This window comes from Cheilinus undulatus, linkage group 4, assembly GCF_018320785.1.
Source record: "Cheilinus undulatus linkage group 4, ASM1832078v1, whole genome shotgun sequence".
NCBI lineage: Eukaryota > Metazoa > Chordata > Actinopteri > Labriformes > Labridae > Cheilinus > Cheilinus undulatus.
Genome location: NC_054868.1, coordinates 53,652,164 through 53,674,154, shown reverse-complemented (window position 1 = coordinate 53,674,154; position 21,991 = coordinate 53,652,164). Strand labels below are relative to the sequence as shown.

Here is a 21,991-nt window from a genome sequence, read left to right as displayed (position 1 = left end):
CAAAACACGTGACGTAGCCGGTATCGAGTTGCACGTGCGCAGCTACTGGGGAATAACGCGAAACATGGCGACTATGGGCATGTAAGTACTTGACCTTTATCGTTTTTGAAAAGAAAACAACTCACTGCTGTTCTTTGTTCTTCTTTCAACAAAGAAATGTCGTCAAGTTCTGATAAAACTGGCGCTTTAGCAGCATCCACGCTAATCTCTTCCTCTATAGCTGCACCAGGTCTTGCTGCTGCTTGTTTGTGTCACAACTCTGCTGCGTTTTAAAGTACTGTCCCTCGTCGCTGATTGGTCCTGTCACTTTTTAATCGGGCCCAAATGGTTGAGACGGGAGCTTTGCAAAATGGATTCGCCAGTGAAAAACAAGGAAACGGGCGTATCCATCTGCTTTGCAAGGTTATGAATGCACAGAAATCTTGAGAAATTGACTGAAGTACTCGTTATCACAGGAAAACTAAGAGACAAAAGAAGTTTAGGTTTTTGTCCACTCAGGGCTTCATATTCATATTCTTCATGCTCCATATTCTTTTTGCTGTTTTTGTTCAAGTGCCCACTGGAACAAGCTCCATGACCTACATTTGGGTCCTGACCCACCTGTTAAGAACCCTCATCAAAGTATTTAGAGGTTAAAGCTTCCTAAATCATTACATTCTAATATTTGTGTCCCAGCTTTTATGGAAACAGTGTTTGATTTTTTTCACACGTTGATGGCGTGGATTTGTAGTCGTTCTGCTGAGGTTCAGAGGAAAGTAGGTCAGAGCTGTTTCAGATGGACATGTCTGAGTATAAAAACGTCTTTATTGGGATTTTATTTTATATCAGCCATATATTTCATCATTTCTCTGTTACATATTTACATCACTGCTTCCTTATTGGCCTCATGAAACCAGTTTAACATGCTGACCCAGTTACCCTCACATTCCCCAGTTTATGTACAGGTGTGGTTATAAGAGCTGGTGAAGCTGGTCTTCATCACTCACCTGTCCCAGAGCATCCTCCGACACCTGACAGGTAAGACTGCTGCTGTCTCTCTGCTTATCTCCATGTTAGCGTGATCTCTAACGGACTGTCTGACTCCACCCAGACCTGCAGCCTCCTCCTCATCGTCTTCTTCATCATCATCTTCATCATGAAGGCTTTCCTCATCCTCTCTGTTCTGGCTCTCGCAGCTGCAGCAGGTCAGACCATCTCTTTATTTTCACACCTTTAAGAGCAGTCAAAGAAACACTGGAGCTCTAGAACAGTCTGAGAGAAGCATCCCCACAGCATGATGCTGCTGAGAAGCATCCCTGCAGCATGATGCTGCTGAGGAGCATTCCCGAAGCATGATGCTGCTGAGAAGCATCCCTGCAGCATGATGCTGCTGAGAAGCATCCCCACAGCATGATGCTGCTGAGAAGCATCCCCACTTGTTGTCTGCAGAGTCTCTCCCATCTCAGCTGCTGAAGCTTGGAACTCCTTCAGAGTAGTCATAGGTGTCATGGTGGACTCTCTCACTAGTCTCCTTCTTGCACGCTCACTCAGTTTTGTGAGGACGGTCTGATCTAGCAAGATTTACAAATGTGACATATTCCTTCATTTCTTCACTTTTCTCTGTGTTCTTTTGTTTCCATGGTGTAATGGTAGCCAGGTTTACTGTTAAAAGAAAAAAAAATACAAAAGACAAAAGTAAATCAAACTTCCAGTTGCTGTGTGGAGACTTTCTTTGTCCTCCATTCCCTCAGTAAAATTATTATATTGTGCATCTCTGGTTGATAGAAGAGAAAAAGTTATAAAATACAGAAATAATGACATTTCTTTTCTGTTGCAGCTGATGCAGAAGCCGAGGTTGCAGAGGTTGAAGTTGAAGTACAACAGGGTAAGTTTCTGTCATATACAGCAGCTGTCTTTGAGTTCTCTGAACCAGTCAGTAACACAGATCCTGGTTCTCTCTTAGCGGTAGAAGAGGTACAAGATGAACATCGTGTTCCTGAAGGTAAAAAACTAGCATCTTTTTCTGCATCCTGAGTCAATAATATTCTGATTTAAACACAGGAAGTGGCCAGAGGGAGTTTTTATCTCTTTAAAACGATGCCAAACAATTCTAAAGTAATCATATATACTGCATATATATATATATATATATATATAGATAGATAGATAGATAGATAGATAGATAGATATAGATATAGATATAGATATATACTGAACAGACGCTGTGACCTTGATACAGACATAAAAGCTTTTTTTGTGATTTTCTTAACATTACTGACAGTAATAAGAGCTTCCAGTGTAAATCAACCTACAGCTCAGTAGAACATTATTTAAAGCCTGAATAAATGTTAGAGATGAAGGCAGAAAGTGTAAGAGGTCCACTTGAAAAAAAGGAGTCTAAATGTGACTTTTTGTCTGTTCCAGATGGAGATGCTGTTGTAGCGGCTCTAGAGGCGGACACTGCAGTCGAAGGTTATCTTCATCCATTCACCTGCTCTCTACCAGGACACGCCCCTTAATCAGGCTGACCTAACATTACTCTCTATCAGTCTGACCTAACATTCCTCTCTCTCAGACCAACCTAACATTCCTCTCTGTCGTCTCCAGGTAGTTCCAGCTGTGCGTCTAGTTGGATCAGATATAAGAACCACTGCTATCTGTACCTAACATTCCTCTGTTCTCTATCAGACCAACCAAACATTCCTCTCTGTCCTCTATCAGACTGGCCTAACATTCCCCTCTATCAGTCTGACCTAACATTCCTCTCTGTCCTCTATCAGTATGATCTAACATTCCTCTCTACCAGACCAACCAAACATTCCTCTCTGTCCTCTATCAGACTGGCCTAACATTCCCCTCTATCAGTCTGACCTAACATTCCTCTCTGTCCTCTATCAGTCTGATCTAACATTCTTCTCTATCAGACCAACCAAACATTCTTTTCTGTCCTCTATCAGACCAACCTAACATTCCTCTCCGCCCTCCTTCAGTCTGACCTAACATTCTTCTCTATTGGACCAATAAAACATTCCTCTCTGTCAGACCAACCTAACATTCCTCTCTTTCCTCTATCAGACTGACCTAACATTTCTCTCTGTCCTTTATCAAACAGACCTATCATTTCTCTCTATCAGTCTGACCTAACATTCCTCTCTGTCGTCTCCAGGTAGTTCCAGCTGTGCGTCTGGTTGGATCAGATATAAGAACCACTGCTATCTGTACCGGAGCGTTCTGTCCACCTGGACCTCTGCTGAGGTATTTTATCATCAGTTCCCTGGTTTTAGACAGAAGGATGCTAACCCTCTGCTAGCATACATAGCTCCATCTCTTATTGATAGTGTTGGACAGAGTCTTCTCTGATTTAAATCTGAATTGGTCTCACTGAAATCCACCTGGATCCCTCAGGTGTACTGTGCCAGTCTTGGAGCTTCCTTGGCCTCTTCCCATGATTGGTACGATGACAGATTCCTGAAGTTATTCCCTGGTAGACCGCAGTATTCCACGGTCTGGATCGGAGGATTCTACTTTCCACAGGTGACCAGAGAGTCCTGAGTTTCGAGTTGAAGGTCTAACAGGTGTGCTTGTCTAACCTCCCGTGTGTTCATGTGTGCAGACCTGGAGGTGGGTGGACCAGAGCCGCTTGGGATACTCCAACTTTTGGACTTACAACAACGTCAACACTCACAAGTGTATCTACCTGCAGTCCACAGGTGAGTCTCACCTTTACCTGACACTTCAGCCTCAGATAAAGATGATAATACGTCTGAGTTAAAGCCCTTTTAATCAGGTACACCAGCTAAGTAAAGCTCGACAGGCAGCCATCATCACTGTTCACTATCAGTGGAGCCAGGAGGTAAATGAATCTCTGTAGCAGTCAGGAGAAAATCAGAAACATCTTTAACACCAAGAGAAGTCCGGCTCTTTGCTCTCCTTTCAAAATAAATAGATAAATAATAAAGAAATGTGGAGTTCTGATTGAACCACTGCTACAGCTGCAGCCACCATCATCTCTACAGCAGCAGCCATTGTTTACAGACTTCACTTCAACTAAACCACACCCACTTCTACCGCCTCATGTTCCTCAAAGGATCCCGATTGGTCCGGTCATTCTCTGACCTTGAACAAGCCAATCAGACTAAGGCTTTGAGAGATGGATCCCCCTGATAACAGACATGATTCTGGACCATCTATGGGCTTTGCAGGTTAACGCCCAGAACCAAAGCCTTATGATGGGGTGGGCCATTTCTCAGATTTACTCTACTGACTGACACGCCTCTGTCGACCCTGAACTTTACCTTCAGCACTGCCCAGGGCTTTATCCACAGCCGTTTTTACATTATAGCACAGCATGACCTTTAATGTTGAGGAATGATGGAGATGACAAAGTACCAGGAGTGTCTGACTGGAGTCTTCTTTAAATTTAATGTCACTTATCTGCCTCTCAGTGTTTGTTATGTTGATTTAAAACATAGAGATAGTGGTGCACTAATAATATCTGTATCAGTGGTTGAATGTTATACTTAGATGTGTTTATACAGAGACACAACTATTCGGTTCAGCCACTTTAATGCTAAACAAAGCATCACACTTCCTTTCTGCACCTCTGACCAAGCACCAAATGTCCAACTGTAAACCCAGATTTAAAAATAAAGAGTGGACGATGCTTAATGATGTGAGGCTCTGAGCATGATAAAGCTGTCTGACTGCATAACGCCGTCCTCATGCTAAAAAGGAATGTTTTGTCTTGCAGATGGCTGGGCCAATGGAATCTGCAATACTGGAAGACATTCCATCTGCATGAAGAAAATCGATGAATGTTGAGCCGGACATCAGCTGATCTGAGCGTGAGATCAGCTGATCTATCTGGTGGATCTTATTTACCTTTGCCTTATTTACACTATATTCCACATTATTAGGCAAATGACATTTTTCTCTTATTTTCCTAAACATTAATGCAAATGACAGTCTAAATTGAAGCCGGGACGTCAACAAAGAGGGGGCGGAGTCATGTTTGGGCTGGAATCATGAGGAGAGAGCTGATAGGCCCCTTTAGGGTCCCTGAGGGTGTGAAAATGACCTCGGCAAAGTATATAGAGTTTCTGACTGACCACTTTCTTCCATGGTACAAAAAGAAGAACCGTGCCTTCTGTAGCAAAATTATCTTTAATCATGACAATGCACCATCACATGCTGCAAAGAATCCCTCTGTGTCATTGGCTGCTATGGGCATAAAAGGAGAGAAACTCATGGTGTGGCCCCCATCCTCCCCTGACCTCAACCCTATTGAGAACCTTTGGAGCATCCTCAAGCTAAAGATCTATGAGGGTGGGAGGCAGTTCACATCAAAACAGCAGCTCTGGGAGGATATTCTGACATCCTGCAAAGAAATTTAAGCAGAAACTCTCCAAAAACTCACAAGTTCAATGGATGCAAGAATAGTGAAGGTGATATCAAAGAAGGGCTCCTATGTTAACATGGAACTTGTCCTGTTCAGATGTTTTTGATTGAAATAGCTTTGATTTCAGTAAATATGACTTCCTAATGCTGTAGATTCAACAAATGACCATTTTCAGTTCTTTACAACCAATAATTTTTTTTTCACTTTATCATTTTCGACAACATTGACATCATTAGTTAAGCATTCCTCACAAAAGTTGTGAACCCAACACCTACCCCCCACCCCAACCAGGTAGCATCCCCACAAACGCAATCACACCCGAATCAAACGGGCAAACAGAACACACAAAAAAAGAACAACAGAGTTTTAAGACATTTTTGAGTTAGTTAAGTTAGTTAGTGTAGACCTATAAAATGTCTTAAAACTCATTACGAGGTTTGTTCAAAGACATTTGAATTATGCTCTAACAGCTGATGACTTGAAAAATATTCTGTCATTTGCATTAATATTTAGGAAAATAAGAGAAAAATGTCATTTGCATAATAATGTGGAATGTGGTGTAGGTAACCAGGTGTGTCTGTGTCTACCTGTCTCTATGTTCAGATCACTGAGTCTGTTCAGGGTCAGTGTCTTCCTCAAGTTCTCATCTTACAGTAAAAACTTCACTCAGCTGTAGGAATGGAGGCAGAAATGTTCAAATTAGAAAACTTTATCATCACAATAAATATTCTAGTAAATGTGGCAAAGAGGGAGACTGCAACTAACTCAGCTGAGTCAGCAAAAATCCACCGTCACTATAATCCCAACAATCAACAATGCAGACGTCACTCAGTGCAGTTCCACACTTTAGACTTAAATATGACACTAAAGCAGGAGCCACAGCGCATCACTGTGGCGGGTTTGATTCATTCTCCTCATTTATTTTTAAGCAGATCAGGGATGAAGTCAGGTCGTTTGAATTCTCCTCACATGAGGCTGAACATTCAGCTTTAAGGCCCTCTGGTGGCTTCTGGGGTCCTACGCATGTACAGAGTCCACATATAGCCAGAGCAGGTCTGAGTATGTTCAGTCCGTATGCACAGGTAGTGAAGGTACAGGGAGTGCAGAATGCTGACTAGACATGATCAGAGCATTAATGGTTAAATGTGGACCCTGTTAGACCCTCAGGTTAGACCTGATTCAGAATCCGGCCCCTTCTGTGATTGAGTTTGACACCCCTGCTTTAAGACACAAAAAAGTGTAAAAGGTAATCTGTAGATATTTTGATAATAGTTTTTGAAAGTGTACATTTTTGTCCAAGAATGCCTCATTGTGTTAATAAATATTAAATCTGACTCTACACAAAAACCCATTAATGCATCAGAATCAGTGTGGGTCTAATCTCTGTCACATCCAGGGTGTTGATTTAAGACAGATCCCCAACCAGCTGACCTTTATGTTTTAGAAAATTACTAGTTTTTGTGATTTTTCAATAAAAAACAATCATGACTTCTGTAGCCAAATTTGCATTTAACACGTAAAAATCCCCAAAATATTCAAATATTTAGTAGCTTAGATCAGGACTGATGTTGATGAGTAGATTCAATCCAAACAAATACAGGAAATATTAGATAGAAAGATTGTAGGAGCTTGCGGGCCAGATACAATAGTACCACAGGCCAGATTTGGCCCCTGGGCCTTGAGTTTGACACCTGTGGTGTATAGCCTTCTTAAAAATGTAAACCTATTTCCTTAAAAAAAATTTAAGTGGGTTAAAAATTGCAAAAAATGGTTAATAATTGCAAAAAAAAAAAAAAGGTAGAAGAAGCGGTGAAATGGGATTTTAAAAGAAGCAGAAATGGGTTAGAAGTGGAAAAATAAGAAAAGAATGGCAAAAATGGGATAAAGTGGCAAAAACAGTTGGCAAATTTGGTGAAATGGATTTAAACATGGAAAAAAAAGAAGTTGGAACTGGAAGAAATGGGTTAAACTGGCAAAAATGGGCATCAAAACCAGACAAATAACATAAGGCTGATTAGTTTATTTAATAAAGGGACTAGGTAGAGACCTGTTCTACAGGAAAGAAGTCCTTCAGTGAGTTCTGTTGTGATCCGATGCAATATAGAAAATACAATTAAATCAAATTAACTCGAAGTTAAAGGGGCGGGGGGTGCTGTTGGGAGGGTGGGGCACACCCTAATAGAACGGTAGGGGAAACACTGAAGTGGTGAAAGGTGGCAATTAAGATAAGTTAAAGGTGGTAACTAAATGAGAGGGACCCAGCTGCAGTCAAGATGGCCGACATGGGTGTCACTATACACCGCGTTCCACATTATTATGCAAATGATATTTTTCTCTGATTTCCTAAATGTTAATGCAAATGACAGTCAGAATATTTTTCAAGTCATCAGCTGTTAGAGCATAATTCAAATGTTTTTGAACAAACTTCATAATGACAAAAATTATTTAAAAAAAAATAAAAACCTCAAAATGCACTGTTCCACATTATTAAGCACAACAGCTTTTTAAAACATTTTATAGGCTGTAAAGAACTGAAAATGGTCATTTGTTGAATCTACAGCATTAGGAGGTCATATTTACTGAAATCAAAGCTATTTCAATCAAAAACATCTGAACAGGACAAGTTCCATGTTAACATAGGAGCCCTTCTCTGATATCACCTTCACTATTCTTGCATCCATTGAACTTGTGAGTTTTTGGAGAGTTTCTGCTGGAATATTTTTTGCAGGATGTCAGAATATCCTCCCAGAGCTGCTGTTTTGATGTGAACTGCCTCCCACCCTCATAGATCTTTAGCTTGAGGATGCTCCAAAGGTTCTCAATAGGGTTAAAGGTCAGGGGAGGATGGGGGCCACACCATGAGTTTCTCTCCTTTTATGCCCATAGCAGCCAATGACACAGAGGGATTCTTTGCAGCATGAGATGGTGCATTGTCATGATTAAAGATAATTTTGCTACAGAAGGTACGGTTCTTCTTTTTGTACCATGGAAGAAAGTGGTCAGTCAGAAACTCTATATACTTTGCCGAGGTCATTTTCACACCTTCAGGGACCCTAAAGGGGCCTATCAGCTCTCTCCTCATGATTCCGGCCCAAACATGACTCCGCCCCCTCTTTGTTGACGTCCCGGCCTCATTGGCACATGGTGGCCATCCACCAACCATCCACTACTCCTCTATCTGGACCATCCAGGGTTGCACGGCACTCATCAGTCAACAAGACTGTTTGAAAATGAGTCTTCATGTATTTCTGGGCCCACTGCAACCGTTTCTGCTTGTGAGCATTGGTTAGGGGGGCTGAATAGTAGGTTTATACACGACTGCAAGCCTCTGGAGGATCCTACACCTTGAGGTTGGTGGGACTCCAGAGGCACCAGCAGCTTCAAATACCTGTTTGCTGCTTTGTAATGGCATTTTAGCACCTGCTCTCTTAATCTGATAAATCTGTCTGTCAGAAACCTTCCTCATTATGCCTTTATCTGCAGGAACCCGTCTGTGCTCTGAATCAGCCACAAATTTCGTCACAGTATGATGATCATGCTTAATTTTTCCTGAAATATCTCATGTTTTCATTCCTCGTCTAAGGCATTACACTATTTGACACTTTTCAGCAGCAGAGATCCTTTTTCTTTCCCATATTGTTGAAACCTGTGGCCTGTTTAATAATGTGGAACATGTGGAAAAGTGCATTTTGAGGTTTTTATTTTTAAAAAAAAATGGTTATCATTATGAAGTTTGTTTAAAAACATTTGAATTATACTCTAACTGTTGATGACTTGAAAAATATTATGACTGTCATTTGCACTGATATTTAGAAAATCAGAGAAAAATGTCGTTTGCATAATAACGTGGAACGCGGTGTACATCCAATCCATGCCGGAAGTTCTAAGCGGAAGTTTCTTCTTCGTGTTGGACTCAGCTGCCAGTGTCTGTCAGTCTTTTTTGCACCTAAGCCTAACCCTTGGTGCTGGATGTCAAATATATCACCTTCCCCACTGCCTTACCCTGAACCCAACCACTCAGGATTTAATGCCTAAGCCTAACCTTAGACGTACGGACTTCCGGTTGAGACTTCCGGTATGGATTGGACGTATGTCAGCCTTCTTGTCTGCAGCAAGGTACTCTTGAACTAAATGGCCAAAAAGCAGGATAAAAACTCACTGACCAGAGAGCCCGCTCCCCTCCTCCCCGTGTCAGAGCTGGAGTCTAAAGTTTGCTGGGATGCTTTGACTCAGTATCATGAGAGAGAGTTCTCCAATGCAACTAATTATCCTCTAAAGTTGTGTATGAACTGATGCCCTGCTTGTTTTATGTCTGAGATAGTCAAACGAGTGCTGGATTTCAGTGCGAGATTGCAGCAATTGCACACGATTTATTAAATTCTCACAACAAGTCTGACACTTTTATTGTAATCCTGCAATCCCCCATATAAAAACTGACAAACTGGCGGGAAACGTGGGCAGTGTATCCCCTAGGTTTACAGCTTTTGGGGGGGGGGGCTGCAGCAGCAGGACGTCAACATTAAGTGTGGCGTTTACCTCTACTGTCTAAAAGGCCTCCCCACATGCAAATGTGTCTGACATCTGAAAGATTTAACAAATAGTTAACCAAATAATTATTTAGGAAAACGTTTATTGTAACATATTTATAACTGGTAAGATTATGTATTTTGGTAAATGTTCTTGATGATGATTGATTGTCCACTGACTTTATCTACTCATTTTCTCTGAAAGCGTTTCTGTCATAATCTGCACGTGGACGAGGTTTATTTACAGGCGTAAACAACAATCATTAAAATCCCCAACAGCATCAGGCACTATGAGAAACGTGCACGTGAGCAATAAAAAGACAAAAGGGGCCTTCCACCAGTGTATTGATCCCAGATGAATGAATGTTAAAATGATCATCAGGTGACCCGCAGATGGGCCGCTCAGTCTGTATGGGACCTGAGCTGATCCCCACACACCTGTGAGGGGCCGTGCGTATTTCTGCCTGCTGTGGAGAGAAGATCAAGAGGGTTTTGGTGTGGACACGAGCCCAACAGTTGCTGATTTTACTTAGATTGTGTACAAATGTATTTTTCATCAGTTTGGCTCTTCTGTTGAGTCACCCTGCTCTAGAACAGTCAAGGCCTTTGCTATCTGTCTTTATCTTTTTGTTGTTTGTGAAGGTCAATAATCTGGTCTCTGAACCATCCTTTTGGCTCTGTCAGATTTCTAACATGCAGTCAAACCCAAACAGTTCAGGTTTGTCATGATTCCAGTCCAAGCAGACCTGCCGGCACTAATCTAGTCTGTAATGTTCATCATAGACCTTTTAAATGGGGGGTGAATAATTCTGTTTATACTCAGGTATTTTTATTTCCTTACTGCTGCTCATGTCTGAGCATGCAGGTGAAGTCATTCTTATCTCCATTCTCAGAGTCATATTTACCTATCAACCATAAATTAATTATAATTCTACTATCAGGGTTTCCTTATCGTGCTCACATGGATGAACAAACAGGCTCACGCTCAGGTCAAAGTTCACCTTCAGCTGTCTGTATAGAAGAGCTGATGGAGCTGGTCTTCATCACTCACCTGTACCAGAGAATCAGCTGATACTCACCTGAAGGTAGGTCTGCTCTCTCTCTCTCTCTTTCTCCTCCATGCTAGTGTGTTCTATAGCAGACCATCTTACTCCCAGCAGACCACCAGTCTCCTCCTCATCATCATCATCATGATCACAATGAAGGCTCTCCTCCTCTCCGCTGCAGCAGATCAGACTCTTTGATCAGTTTTAATCCTCGTCTTACTCCATAGTGACAGACTCCTCTGTTCTTTAAATCAGATCTTAATCTGATTTAATCTGTCAAACATGAAGAGAGGATAGATTAGAGCTGACTCAGCTGGTCTTGGGTTCTTCACTCTACACATCCATGTTTCTTTAATTCTTTTTTATCAGAGAAAGTCAATGATGTAAAACTGACTAAAGCAACTGCTTGGAGAAGTCTGAAGAGAAAATGTCCACGTGAGTGTTAACAGCGATATTTGTAGACCCAGTCACTTCAGAGCTAAGTGATACTAAAATTAGCATCTTTGTTTTTACACATCTATACAAATGTAAATAAAATAAATAAATAAACACTTTACAGGGTCTTTAGAGTAAACTTTAAATGCTTTTAATTTTTACTTGAGTACATTTGTAGACCAGTGCTTTTACTGCTAATTTTCACCTCTCCTCCCTGACTTCCATCCTGATGTTTCCTGAGGACACTTTTCTGCAGCAGAGAAGAATGTTAGAATATCAGTAAATACCTGAAACGGTGAAAATAACCTCGCTTACCACATCTCTGCTCTGTTACAGCTGTTGGAGAGGTGGCAGGAGATAAAGTTGCTGCAGTTAAAGTTGTTCCAGAGCTGCAGGAGGAACAGCAGGGTGAGTTTCTGTCATATACAGCAGCTGTCTTTGAGTTCTCTGAACCAGTCAGTAACAGATCCTGGTTCTGTTTCTCTCAGTGGATAACAAGGTGGAAGATGAACTTCCTGTTCCTGAAGGTAAAGACCATAGACATAATAAGTAGACCCCGCATCGACTACTACTACCTATTGGCGCTGACGAACTGTGGGGCCGCCATCTTGATCTGGTCACCCGCTCCACTCAGTGTAATCTATTTTGCAGGCGCAATGAAGCGTCAGCGCATTTAATCAATCATAACACGCTGAATACTTAACTGATGTTCACGCTTTTTTTTTTCTGCAAACGTCATGCATGTAGGTATGATACAGGACACATGGTTCGGCGTATTTTAATATTCATAGTAGGCTTAACAGTAATAGAATATTCTGATATGTGCTATATGTGATGTATGATAGGTATTTTGCAAAGCACACACAATATATATATATGTATGTTATATATATACGTGTTAAATTATATAACTTGAACATGCCACAGGATACACACACAGATTTTTTTCTTCCAAAAAGTGAAAATTATGTTTTTTATGCTTTTACTTTGCCTCCCCCCTTACAAACATACATGAACACTTTAAGACCATACTAATAACAACAGCGTGGGGATATGATTTGAATGAAAGACTTTTATGGTGGAATTCTGCTTTTATTACATCCTCTTGCAATTATTTTATCCCAGAGGAGCCACAGGTAAGCGTCAGCCTATGCAAGTTATTAATATTATAACTTATAAACATTTATCACTCACTTATTCAACAAGCTAACGTTAGTTTGTTCATGCTTGTTGTCGACCTGTACTCACGGACGGACACACAATCTCTCCTGTCTGTCATACACAGACACACAAACACACAACTGCTCTTGTCGCCCTCTGACTGTGAAGCTCGCGCTTCTCCTTCCTCTCTCCATGAGGCAAATATCGTGGATTAGATGAACGCCTGACAGTCAATTACCATTGTTTTTGTCCAGTCTTGTAACAGAAACGGAACCAAAGCTCCGCCAGAGTTTTTACGACAACGTGCAATTTTTTAGATCGCTAGCGTCTCATCTCCATCATGAGACACAGTTGATGATGAATATAACTACTCTAGTTTACCACTAATCATCGGATTATAATAAGGGAAGTACTAAACTAAGCAAAATTCATACAGTATAATTTACATTTTTACATTTGATGAAAAGATTGTAATTCTTAAGGCATGGCGGCTTTTATTTTGGCGTGGCGGTGCGCCATGATCAATTACATGTAGCGGAAACCCTGATAGGATGACCGGACCAAGATGGCGGCTGTATTTCTTGTGCCCCAGCAGCCAGTGCGGCGTCTACTCTTTATTATGTCTACAGTAAAGACAATGTTCTATAATTTTCTAGTTTTAATGTAAGCTTGTAGCTGGGTGTGTGTTTGGCTCCTTCAGGTTTTAAAGGTTGGTCTCCTTAATGCTCAAACATGTCAAAGTGTCCCTGAGTCAGACTTTGGTCTTCCTGTCAGTCTGCTGTCAGAGACTAAAGCTGACCTTCTGACCCTCACTTTAATCTGATTCAGTCTGAGCTGGAACTAAACTACAGTTAGTGTTATGTGAATGGTGATGTAGAACCCAGGATGCGGAGGCGGAGAAGCAGTTTTAACAGTTTTATTAGCACAGGTCAATAATCAGGGAATGTGAGTCCAAGAGTCCGGGGGGAAGAGAGTGCTGGAGCTGGCTGCAGTGAGCGGGGAGTGAGGCACTGGAAAAGAAAGGAGGAAGCACGTTAGAACGGTCCACAAGAAACACAAGCACTGGAAATTACTTAAAGGTCCAATAATCAATTCTGTAGACTTCTCTGAGGGTATCTCGAGAGAGCGTGTGAGCCTGGAGTAAAGGTTTACCACGAGGGAAGGTAGTCAAAACTCAGGCGCTGGTGGAGAGCTGCAGCTGATCTTAAGTAGTCCCTCCTGATGAGAACTCGCTGCAGGTGTGATCTCTCCACAGCACCCGGGGGGAGGGGAGAATGCCTCAGGGAACACAAAGTCAGGTTAGCAGCCAGCAGTAGTGACTCCGGAAACCGGAAGTTAACAAAATAATACAAAATGTGCAACGTGAAACACCACAGTACCCCCCTCTCAATGGACGCCTCCTGGCGTCCTGCCGGGCTTGTCCGGATGCTCCCTGTAAAAGTCATCTAGGAGGCTGTGGTCCAGGATCAGGCTCCTGGAGATCCATGACCTCTCTTCTGGACCGTACCCCTCCCAGTCCACCAGAAACTGGTATCCGCGACCCCGTGGTCGCACGTCCAGGATCTTAGACACGGTGAAAGCCGGATGATTGTCGATGATTCGGGGGGGCGGAGGGGTGACGGCTGGAGGGCTCAGATCACTGGACGCGACTGGTTTCAGCAGGGACACGTGAAATGTGGGGTGGATCTTCATAGCCTCAGGGAGCTTGAGCTGGACGGCGGAGGGGTTGATGACCTTGGTGATTTCGAAGGGGCCCACGAAGCGAGGAGTTAATTTCCGGGATTCAGTCTCGAGGGGTAAATCCTTGGAGGAGAGCCAGACTTTCTGACCCGGGCGATATTCAGGGGCGGGGTTACGGTGAGCGTCAGCCAGTCGTTTGTTGCGCTCAGCCGTGCGTGAGAGCGATGCTCGTGCCGTCCTCCAGACCTCTCTTACGCACCTCAGATGCTCCTGCACGGACTGGACGGACACGGAGGCTTCCTGCTCTGGAAACAGGGGGGGCTGGTACCCAAAGCAGCACATGAACGGGGACATACCAGTAGTGGCGCAGGTGAGGGAGTTGTGTGCATACTCGACCCAGGGAAGATGTGAACTCCAGGTGACCGGGTGATGAGCGGCCACGCAGCGCAGGGCCGCCTCCAGGTTCTGATTGGCCCGCTCAGTCTGGCCGTTGCTCTGGGGGTGGTAACCTGAGGACAGACTGACTGTTGCGCCGAGCTCCTTACAAAACTCCCTCCAAACTCGTGAAACAAACTGGGGTCCTCGGTCTGAAACAAGGTCACAGGGGATACCATGGAGTCTGACGACGTGAAGAACCAATAGATGAGCTGTTTCCAGGGCAGTGGGGAGTTTGGGGAGAGGGATATAATGGACGCTCTTAGAGAACCGGTCGATTATGGTGAGGATGACTGTATTTCCATCTGAAGGAGGTAAGCCAGTAACAAAGTCCAAGGCGATGTGGGACCAGGGCCGACTGGGGGTGGATAGGGGGCGCAACAAGCCAGCTGGAGGTTGATGGGATGATTTACCCCGGGCACAGACTGAGCAGGCAGCCACAAACTCACGGGTGTCCTTGGTCATGCCAGGCCACCAGAAGCTCTGCTGGAGGAAGCCAAGGGTCCTCTGAAACCCTGGATGGCAGGTGAGTTTGGAGGAGGCCCACTGGAGCACAGGAGAGCGGACCGAGTCCGGGACGAAGAGGCGGTTAGGAGGTCCGGTACCAGGGTCGGGCTGGAGTCTCTGAGCGTCTCGGATGGTCTGCTCGATCTCCCAAACAGCAGCACCAACGATACATTCAGGGGAAAGAATCCGATCTGGTTCGGGAACATCACGAGAAGGGGACTCCACACGAGATAGGGCATCTGGCTTGGTGTTCCGGGAACCAGGGCGGTACGAAAGGGTGAAGTGAAACCTGCTGAGGAACAAGGCCCACCGGGCCTGACGAGAGTTGAGGCGTCGTGCAGAACGGAGATAGGCGAGGTTCTTGTGGTCGGTCCAGATAATGAAGGGGTGTTTCGTGCCCTCCAACCAGTGCCTCCACTCCTGAAGAGCCCACACTACAGCCAGCAACTCTCTGTTTCCCACGTCGTAGTTCTTTTCAGCAGGGGACAATCGGCGAGAGAAAAAGGCGCAGGGATGCAGCTTTTGAGTCTCTGGGTCTCTCTGGGACAACACGGCTCCTGCACCTGTCTCGGATGCGTCCACCTCCACAACAAACTGAAGGGACGAGTCCAGATGTTTGAGAACAGGTGCAGAGGTAAAAAGAGTCTTGAGCCGTGTAAACGCTGCTGCCGCCTCTGGAGACCACCGGTAGGGGGAGTTAGGGGAGGTGAGCCTAGTGAGAGGGGCTGCTACCCTGCTATAATCACGAATAAACCTCCTGTAAAAATTGGCGAAGCCCAGAAACCTCTGAAGCTCCTTGCGGTTAGTAGGAGTGGGCCAATCTGTCACTGCCTTGATTTTAGCGGGATCTGGCTGTAACTGGCCCTGAGCGATGATGAACCCTAGGAAGCTGACTGAGTCAGAGTGGAACTCACACTTTTCAGGTTTCACATATAGTCTGTTTTCTAACAGTCTCTGGAGAACTAGGCGAACGTGTTGCTGGTGCTGTTCAAGGGAGTGGGAAAAGATGAGGATATCATCTAAATAGACAAACACAAATCTATTAAGCATGTCTCTGAGCACGTCGTTAATTAGGGCCTGGAAGACTGCTGGGGCGTTCGTAAGACCAAAAGGCATGACTAAATACTCGAAGTGTCCCATAGGAGTCTTAAAAGCTGTCTTCCACTCGTCCCCCTCTCTGATCCTGACAAGGTGGTAAGCGTTCCTGAGATCAAGTTTGGAGAAAACCTTGGCTGAACACAGAGGCTCAAAAGAGGGATCGATTAAGGGGAGAGGATACTTGTTTTTTATGGTGATATCATTAAGTCCCCTGAAATCAATGCACGGGCGGAGTGTAGTGTCTTTCTTTTTGACAAAAAAGAATCCTGCCCCTAGTGGAGATGAGGAGGGACGAATGAGACCGGAGGCTAACGAGTCATGAATGTACGCCTCCATGGCCTCCTTCTCGGGGACGGAGAGGTTGTAAAGGCGGCTACTAGGCAGGGAGGCGCCAGGGATTAAATCAATCGCACAGTCGTACGGGCGGTGCGGAGGGAGAGAGACTGCTAACTCTTTGCTGAAGACGGGAGCGAGATCGTGGTACTCAGAGGGGACGTTAGTTAAATCCGGAGGCGAGGGAGTGACTGAGGGGCGGTGAACGGGAGGATTGGCGGAACGTAAACAGTGGGAGTGACAATGAATGCTCCAGTTAGAGATGGTAGCAGTTTTCCAATTGATTTGGGGGTTATGGAGCTGTAACCAGGGGAGACCTAACACCACCGGTGCGTGAGGGGAAGGGATAACAAAAGGCTGGAGGCTTTCGCGATGATTACCAGAGATGATTAATGTGATGGGAACAGTGCGATGAGTAACCTTAGCGATAAGTCTACCGTCAAGGGCCATGACAGTCTTGGGGGTGGTTAAGGGCTCTAAGGGAAGGTGGAGTTGTTGCGCGAGGCTGTCTTGAATAAAGTTGTCGTCGGCCCCTGAATCAATGAGAGCCTGAATGGGTACGGAGTCGTGTTCCCACACTAAGCTAGCTGGGACTGCTAAACGTAGGGGAGGGCCAGGAAGGGAATTGGTCTGGCTCACTCGTGTGCCCTGGTTCACGAGTGAGCCCTGTCTTTTAACAGTTCCGGACAGGAGGCGAGAAAATGACCAGCTTGACCACAATAAATGCAAAGTTTGAGATTAAATCTCCTCTGGCGCTCACTGGGGGTTAAACGGGCTCTACCAAGTTGCATGGGTTCTTCCTGGGAGGACGAGGGGGACTCTACAGGTGGTCTAGGTGTCACAGGAGGTTGGAAAGCTGTCTGACCAGAAGGGGGAGCCAAGGTCCGTGATCTAAGGCCTCTGGCCTGGCTCTTCTCTCTGTGTCTCTCCCTCAACTGATTATCAATGCGTATAGCTAGTGAAATGAGGCCCTCAAGAGAATCAGGTTCATCTCTAGAAGCTAGTTCGTCCTTTAACTCCTCTGACAAACTTCTAAGGAAAATCCCCTTGAGTTCAGTTTCCCCCCACCCGCTCTCAGAAGCCGTGATACGAAAGTCTATGGAAAATTCTGCCACAGATCTAGAACCTTGTGAAAGGGAAAATAAACGCTTGGCTGCTTCTTGGCCCTGGAGGGGGTGATCAAATATGCGACACAACTCACTGGAAAACACAGAAAAAGATGCTAACAAAGGGGATTCCCGCTCCCAAATAGCGGTGGCCCAACGGGAGGCTTGACCACGTAACAAGTTTATCACAAACGCTATCTTAGCTCTGTCTGTGGGGTAGCTAAGGGGTTGCTGATCAAAAACCAACGAGCAACGTAACAAAAATCCTCGAGCTTTTCCTATCTCTCCAGAAAAGAAATCTGGGTGGGGGACCTGAGGCTCTCTAAGGAGGTGGTGAGGGGGGGAAGGTGTGGGATCAACTAAAGGTGGCTGATTGCTGTCAGGTGTAGGCTCTGGTGGTGAAGGCTGAGGCTGATTGGCAGTGAGTAATTGGTTGGAGATACTGGAGACCTGGGTGCTGAGGGATTGTAATGATTGCAAGATACCTTTTAACATGGTCTCGTGTTGTCCGAGGCGTTGTCCTTGGTGAGATATTGCAGTTTTGATTGAGTCCAGGTCCGCTGGGTCCATTTCTGGCCTGAGTTTTCTGTTATGTGAATGGTGATGTAGAACCCAGGATGCGGAGGCGGAGAAGCAGTTTTAACAGTTTTATTAGCACAGGTCAATAATCAGGGAATGTGAGTCCAAGAGTCCGGGGGGAAGAGAGTGCTGGAGCTGGCTGCAGTGAGCGGGGAGTGAGGCACTGGAAAAGAAAGGAGGAAGCACGTTAGAACGGTCCACAAGAAACACAAGCACTGGAAATTACTTAAAGGTCCAATAATCAATTCTGTAGACTTCTCTGAGGGTATCTCGAGAGAGCGTGTGAGCCTGGAGTAAAGGTTTACCACGAGGGAAGGTAGTCAAAACTCAGGCGCTGGTGGAGAGCTGCAGCTGATCTTAAGTAGTCCCTCCTGATGAGAACTCGCTGCAGGTGTGATCTCTCCACAGCACCCGGGGGGAGGGGAGAATGCCTCAGGGAACACAAAGTCAGGTTAGCAGCCAGCAGTAGTGACTCCGGAAACCGGAAGTTAACAAAATAATACAAAATGTGCAACGTGAAACACCACAGTTAGAGTCAGAAAGCTTCACTTCTTTTTAGTTCTAGTTACTGAAATTATTTCAACTCTCTTTATTATGTATTTAGTTTGATTTAACTATAATAACAACCTTGGTGTGTTCTTTTATAATGAATCTCTGTCTCTGCAGGTCGGTTCTTTGAATGTCCCCGTGGCTGGGTTGGATATGGTGGAAGCTGCTATCTGTATGTGAGATCTGTTGTATACTGGAAATCAGCTGAAGTAAACACAAACAAACAAACAAACAAAGATTTTAGCATTAATAGTGGATCTGGCTGTTAGTGTGTCCAGCTCTTCACCCATGCCGCTGCAGCCGTCAGACACACTACACCTGGAAACACTTTAACCTGAGACTCTGAGTGTGATGATGGTCTCCAGAGTCCGTGCTCTCTGATGTGCTTCAGTATTCCTTAAATCCACCATGGTCATGTTTCTGTGTCTGATCCTCACGATCATTGTGCCTCTCTAGGAGGATCTCTGGCTTTGGTCCATTATTTTTATGAGTACGCCTTCCTTCAGTCGCTCACCAGGAGAAATTCCAACACCTTGACCTGGATAGGTGGATTCTACTTTCAGGTGATCATCATTCATAAAGATGAATCAGTCAGTAGATGTGTGTGACTGACTGGACTATAGAGCCTCGGATGAAGAGTCACCAGGACCAGGACTTTATCAGGGCTGAGGAGAGGTAAACGGTCTGAAACCAACAGCTGTAAAATCATGCTGTACATCTGACTGATGGTCATGAGTGAGCTGACATTCCTCCATGACTGCTGGAGCTGTCTTAGACCTCACAGCTGTAGAGTCCTTAAATACAGGCCTGTCTCTGATTAAAGCCTCCCTCATATAAAGACCTGGCCCTGGTTATCAGGAGGATTGTGGGTAAAACTGGACAGAAGTGTGTCTGCATGTCTGATCTCTGTGTGTTCATGTGTGGAGGGGTGGATGTAGGTGGACCAGAGCCCCTTCAGCTACCAGAACTGGTACTCTCAGAACAGCGGCAGCAGCTACCCGTGCATGTACCTTCATCCTAATCGTGAGTCCCAACACCTCCATCTGTCACTGTGAAATTCAACACCCAGCAGCTCTCACATCTGAGAGATTAAGCATGAATTATTCTATTTACTTCATTTCTATTGAATCTAACACCTCTATAAATCTAAATAATCTACACAAATTTATGACTTGAATATTTAAACATACAGTACATTCTTTGATCTCAGCTACAAAATGTTAAATTATGAATATAAATTCCTCACCTGTTGGAATTTTATCAGTAGAAACTAAAAACAATAAAAGCCTGTCTACACAGGTATTTGTGTGCAGCAGCAGGTATAAAATTGTTTGAATGATGTTCATCGTTTTAAACAATCAGGATTTAGATTTTTTTTTTTTTTTAACTCCTCATTGTGGTTGACCCAGCTTTTTTGGTAGAACAGACACTGAATGAGGCCTGCTGTCTCTGGTGAGTTGGGCTCAGAACTAATAAAGGCCAAATCCTGTTAGTTTGTCAGAGAATAAATGATTTAAAGTTAACCACCCTAGATATTCTTTAGTCAGCAGAGTCTTTCAGGAGTCCAGGATTCAAACCATGTTTAAACCTGTATGTCTGGACAAACATGTCCAAGCAGGGCTCTATGATGCTGAAGATGAATATTTTCTGTTGCAGGTGGTTGGTCCAATAGTGTCTGCAGTACTGGAAGACCTTTCATCTGCAAAATAAGAGTTGGCAGCTACTGAAAAGGACCTGATCTGATCTGAACCCGAGTCCGCTCTGAGTGATGGAGGATGTGCCAGATCAGTGTGGGCAAACAGTTCAGATTTATTCATGATCAGATTAGAATTATGACGGTAATAATTCTGACCTGTTAGGGTGAGTCAGACTAGTATTTCCTTCTTTCCTCTGTGAAACCTAGTGGACTGATGTATGATGACTGCTGTAGGAGTTAATCCAGATCAGACTGAGTGCTGATGGGAACGAGAAACAACCATGATTCAGTTTAAAGACGAATAAAGAAATGATCCTGATTGTTATTGTGGATTTAAATGTTCTAGTTAGCATGACTGTACAGTTAGCATGTGTGTACAGTTAGCATGTGTGTACAGTTAGCATGTGTGTACAGTTAGCATGTGTGTACAGTTAGCATGTGTGTACAGTTAGCATGTGTGTACAGTTAGCATGTGTTTCAGAGTTGATTCTAGCTGACTGGTATAGTTCATATTCACAGAGGTTAAATCTAGACTAATCTTTTCAGTCGGGATGTTTAGGAAATAATTTTGTTTTTTTTATGTAAACTGAGATACTGAAGTATTTGCAGATAGAAATTTCTGTCTTTTTCTTTTTCTTTTGCTTTTTTTTTGTTAAAACTGTTTCTAAGTTGCTGTTTAAATAAAGTTGTGACCTCTACTCTGTGGTATTTGTCCTGTTATTTTAAAGCTGAATGAGTTAACACAGAAATGTCCATTTACATAGCTGAAAGAGTTAGCTTAGCTTAGCTTAGCTTAGCCTAGCTGGCTCAAACATCTTTTAATGAAACATTTCAGAAATGTACTTTATTTCCTGGACGACCAACTTCTCTGATTCTTCAAACACAGCGGTAGTCTTTTCTCTGATGCTTGAAAATGAATCTTTTATTTGTGTTTAAGGGGTAAAAAGTAAAAATTTTGAGTTGAAAATGTTACATTATGAGATAAAAAGCAGCTTTTAGATTACCCAACTCTCACTGTCAGTTTAACAGGTACAGCTCTGACTGGTTCAGGTCCTACGTGACTGAGACGTGTTTTAAGTTAGAGTCTAGATCACCTACTGTGTTAAAGTTTTCTGAAGCTGACCCTGAATCAGTATTTTGTCCTTAGTTGAGCCAACAGATGGCTCTTAGGATAGCCTCAACACTTTTAGTTGTGAGCTGGTCATGCCAACTAAATGTCAATAAATGTCATGGAGGAAAAGTTTGGCTCTGAAACTCAGGAAAGCTGTGGAACTTGTATCTTAGCATTTTCACATTGAGACCCCACAGTGACTCTAGAGTGCAGGGAGAAGCACTGAGACCTTACTGTATTCACAGACAGGAGCTGTCAGCAGAGCACGGCTGCAGTCATCAGACCTCCAGTTCAGCAGAGATTACTGGAACGTCTCCATCATGAGCATCCTGGTGTCTGCCGAATGAGAGCT

The 21,991-nt window shown here is 44.0% G+C and overlaps 1 protein-coding gene across 1 annotated transcript in view; it reads left to right on the top strand.

The window, feature by feature from the left end:
* The first annotated feature begins 713 nt into the window (after positions 1–713).
* Positions 714–21,991, top strand: part of LOC121507812 (struthiocalcin-1-like) — a 47,698-nt gene continuing 26,420 nt past the window's right edge. The window contains exons 1-2 of the mRNA XM_041784151.1: positions 714–755; positions 1,091–1,184. Coding sequence (XP_041640085.1) covers positions 714–755; positions 1,091–1,184 — 136 coding nt within the window. The remainder of the gene's footprint in view (positions 756–1,090; positions 1,185–21,991) is intronic.